The sequence below is a fragment of the Clytia hemisphaerica genome, unplaced genomic scaffold (genome assembly GCF_902728285.1).
Source record: "Clytia hemisphaerica strain Z4C2 unplaced genomic scaffold, Clytia hemisphaerica genome assembly, whole genome shotgun sequence".
Classification (NCBI taxonomy): domain Eukaryota; kingdom Metazoa; phylum Cnidaria; class Hydrozoa; order Leptothecata; family Clytiidae; genus Clytia; species Clytia hemisphaerica.
The window spans coordinates 2,141,927-2,146,475 of record NW_027103414.1 but is presented as its reverse complement, the minus strand read 5'-3'; the positions used below and the strand labels follow the sequence as shown (position 1 = coordinate 2,146,475).

The window sequence follows — 4,549 nt, the reverse complement described above, 5'->3', positions numbered from 1 at the left end:
TGCTAGAGGTCAAATTGTGAAATAACGATACGAAGGTTGATTATTGAAATCATTTTCTTGTTTTGTTGATAACCTTGAAAATGACCTAAAAACGGAGAAAAAAATCAAATCATTTAAAATTGTTAAAAATGAGCCATTATGTCACTATAAACCTTTCTGCTAGATTAAGCCTGTTCAAAGGGATGTTTTGATTGATTCTGGTTCTTCACCTAAAAAGGCTCAAAATTTGAGAGGTGTAGCTTTGGGCGACTTCTGTTGCCATGTAACGTGAAAAAGTAGTACCACTATAACATAAGACATAACTCTACAAATTATACTGTTACACTGAAAAAACACTCACGACAACTAAAATAACACTCTTACCTTTAGGAAGTGTCATGTAGAAGCATCATTGAATTGTGTTTGTGACATGTATTTCAAATCGAGCTTTAAATAGAAAAAAATCATTATTTACAATTTTGAAAATGTATTACCACCCACCCAGTCATTAAAAACGTTTAGTTCTCATCAATGTACACCCTTATCAAATCAATCTCGCCTCAGTTTCTAGTGCCAAACCGTTAATTTTCTGTTCTTCTAATTCTCTAAATTTAAAATTTTTCCTTTTCTTAATATCTTGTAATCGCTCTAATGTCATTGGCTCGATTATCATATCTTTTAGCTTTCTCACTCTTGAGATCCCAACATACGCTAAACCAATAAATCTTTCTGTATTTCCTAAATCAATCCATGCTTTATTCAAAGTTAATCCTTGAGACTTGTGAATAGTTATTGCCCAAGACAATCTCAAAGGTAGCTGTTGTCGCTCATGCGATGTACCGCGAAGGTCTGAAGAATTTGTTAAAGGAATAATCGGAACACAGCGAGGCTGGTCTTCGCATATACTTGGTCCTTTATAAAAAGAGTCAAATTGAACAATAACAGCTATAGGTAGATTTGGAGGAGAATCTCCTTCTTGATAAATAATATCTTTAACTATTCCCATTGACCCATTACAAAGTCCTTGGTCTGTCCAAAGGTTTCTAGTCAACATTACTCTTGCACCGATGCTTAAAAATACCTTAGGTTCTAATCCACCCATGTCGTCTGAAGAAAGTTTAGCTGATTCTTTATTACTGTGTCTTGCATTAATTTGTGCCACTGGGACATTTAAGCTCATCAATGCTTCATGGTTATCAGAAGCAACTTTATCATTTGAAAAAGATAATTTCACAAAATCTTTTAAATTTAAATTATTAGTCAAATTAGCAGGTGTCCTAGATAAGAACATCTGCCAATCTTCCTCAGTTGAATCACCGTTTCTTAATCTCAATAAGGCAGCTTTAAATTTTTCTTGCTGATAATCATCACCTTTAGATCTTTCATTTACTGTAAGTTTTATCACAGTTGTAAACTTTCTATACATGCAAAAACCCATTGTACCAACTTCACTTCTAGGTTTCTTATGATACAATACTTGATCTCCAACAGGGGGTAATTGAGCAATATCTCCTACCAAAATTATAGATATTCCACCAAAAGCTTTGTCTGATTCACCTGTTCCTTGTCTACACCGTTTGTCTATCCATCCTAGCATATTTTGACCAACAACAGAATACTCATCAATAATCATATATTTAACTCCACCCAGCCTTTCTTGTAGTCGTAAGAGTGCAGGACCCTTCAAATCATTTTGGTTTTTCCCTCTTATTGGAAGATTCAATAAAGAATGCAAAGTCTTACCACTAATATTAAATGCAGCTATTCCAAAGTAGGCTGATACAACACATTTCTCCTTCAGTAAGGCTCTGATGTTATTAATTAAGTAACTTTTTCCACTCCCTGCTAACCCGGTAATCATCATAAACAGCTGCTGATCTCTCTGATTCATCTCATGATCTAATAATATATCAAATGCTTTTCTTTGAGCCTCATTAAGGGTATCTACCTTTAGCTCAAATACTTGTTCAACTGGGTTCTCAGACATTTCAGCTTTTCTTTTGTCAAGCCAAGAAACCATATTTCCGATCTGCTCTTCAGTGTAATTATTTCTACAAGACTGCCAATATTCTAAATCGTTATGAGATTGCCCTTCTTGATTAGTTTCATTGTTATTTGCACATAAATCAGCTAAGTGCATCCATTCTTCACGCTCCCCTTCAACATTCTCTTCAAATTCATCAGTTTCCGACCTTTCAAAATATAATTCAGCATTATTAAGTTCTCTTCTCCAATTAGGGACAACACTTTGACCTAAATCAGTTTGCAAAAACTCATTCCATTTTTGGCAAAACATATCAGTATCCTCCTCATTTAAACCATCCCAAGCATCACTAATCCTGGTCCTCCATGGTTTGTATTTTAGCAGTTGATATTTGCAAAATACATGAAAATGAGGTCCTTTTGGATCAAAAGGTGGTGTTGGGAAGGCTCTAACAATAACTGTTTTTTTACGCTTTTTCAAAACATCTTTTTGCACTGAATAGTTCGAAACAAATTGCATAAAATTGCTATCTAAAACGAATGCATCACATCCTTCAAGGTTAGCTCTGTTAGCATAATTATCAACAGTTGAAGCTTCAGTAAGGACATCCTCATTATTGATTTCAACCTTTCGAGATCCGTCAACCGAAACATTAACAACTTGAAAAGATGAACTGACCAGTTTTAATGATAATATATGGTGCATTACCTCTTGTATACTAAAATCTCTTTCCCCGACAGCTCTAATCATTAATTTCTGAATAACAGATCTCATTTGTTCAGTTCCTTTTAAATTCTCAACAACAGAAACAAAAGCGTCTCGAGCAACATCTGATATTTTTTCTGCCTTTGAGGCATACTTAGCAAGATATTCTAAACATGCATTGTAATCTATAATTGGTTGTATATCGCAATTAGCTCTCCATGATTGCAATTGCAATCTCTGATGCCTGTTTACTCTTGAGTCGTTTCTTTTTAATACAATTTTTGGTCTGTACTGCTTACCATATTTCTTTGAATTCAATTCTTCAAATTCAATATAAGTTTCATTGCAATCCTCAAAAGGAAAATTGAATCTACAATATTGTTCATCATCATTCTTTTTACGTAAGCAATAGGCTGTACTGCACTTAGTATGCCTCTGAACACTATTTACTAAATTTGCATAATCATCGTCAAGCTCATTTTCATTAATGTCTTCAACTTTTTTTTTGCATGGGTGCACTTTCGGTTTTACCCAGCCTTCTTCAGGAGTACAGGGGTTACAAGCTGTCACAATAGAATCAACATATTCAGTAACTTCCCTTTCTGCTGCTTTTCCTTCATTGACTTTAGTTTCAAGCTCAACTCTGACATTATCCTCAAATTCAGAATCTAGTAATTCTTTCTCAGCTATATGTCCTTCTAAAGCCTTTTGAGTAAGAGAGCACAATCCTGGGTCATTTTTAAGTTTTGCTACCCCATGACAGTGGATAGAGCCTCTCATAACAGCATATTCAAATCTGTACCAGTGCCATTCAGCACCTAAAGTCTCATAAAGCCAAAGTTTAACAAAGTTTTCAACTCTGACAGTAAAAAACCAGTCTATCAAATGAGGATTATTAATAATATTTTCTCGCAATGTATCACTTGAGCTATCATTATCATTTGAAAATAATGCATGATATTCTGGCCAATGGAATTCAGCACATGACAGAGTCCAAAAAATTGTTGGAGAACCAACCTGACTAATTGTAGCTTTTAATTCTTCTTTAGCCTGATTCCAGTACGCATTTGTACCTGTTACATTCTTCGCATATCTCATTAGCTTTTTCATGATTGTAGCATGACTACCTTCTCTAACCATATCCTGTAATTCATTAATTGTCAAATTAGCTTCTCCTGGATTTTGCTTCAAGTAAAAACTTCCTTGTCCCAACAGACGTCTACGATAAAGCATATTGTAAGCCCAAAACCCAAATCGAGGATGGGCTGCAAATCTGTATACCCATTTCCCATCTATCATTTCAGCAAATTTTATCAAATGTTTAATCTTTTCAGAAAAAGATTCTGTATCACTTTTAGCAATAGACCTTCTGATGCTTGAATTGGTTGGATCTCCTTTACCATCTGGGAAAAGTGTTGGAAAAGCTAAAGTAGCCAAATACTCTGTAGTGAACTCATTTAAAGGCTCGTTGCCTATCTTAACAGATTCTGGATTCAAAATTGAATCATTAATTATATCTTTTTCTTTCTTAGTTTTTACTTTAATTGGAATAAAACTCCCCATTTCAGTATTGCAATCATAAATTTTTTCTTCACTATCCTCAGTATTTGGACCAAAATCAGGAAGAATTCCCTCATTATCTAAATCATCATCTTCAACCTCTTCTTGATTGAAGTCTACATTCATTGGCATTTGCAAATAATCATCTTCAGGCAATTTATCAAATCTACTTCTATCAATAGTCACATTTTGGTACCTTGGGTTATTTGGTTCCCCCATACTATTCTTTCCGGTTAGCCACACTAATGCATCAAGAACTTTTTGTCTCCGCACTCTTAGGTCTCTTGATCTGTTATCTTTCCCGTCAATTTTAAAAACGAT

At 34.5% G+C, this 4,549-nt stretch overlaps 1 protein-coding gene across 1 annotated transcript; it reads right to left on the bottom strand.

The window, feature by feature from the left end:
• Window positions 1–420: 420 nt before the first annotated feature.
• LOC136797570 (uncharacterized) lies at window positions 421–4,244 on the bottom strand. Its single transcript, XM_067054156.1, has one exon. It carries the CDS (start codon window positions 4,229–4,231, stop codon window positions 524–526), a length of 3,708 nt encoding a protein of 1,235 aa, XP_066910257.1. The 5' UTR covers window positions 4,232–4,244; the 3' UTR covers window positions 421–523.
• Between the last annotated feature and the right edge of the window lie 305 nt (window positions 4,245–4,549).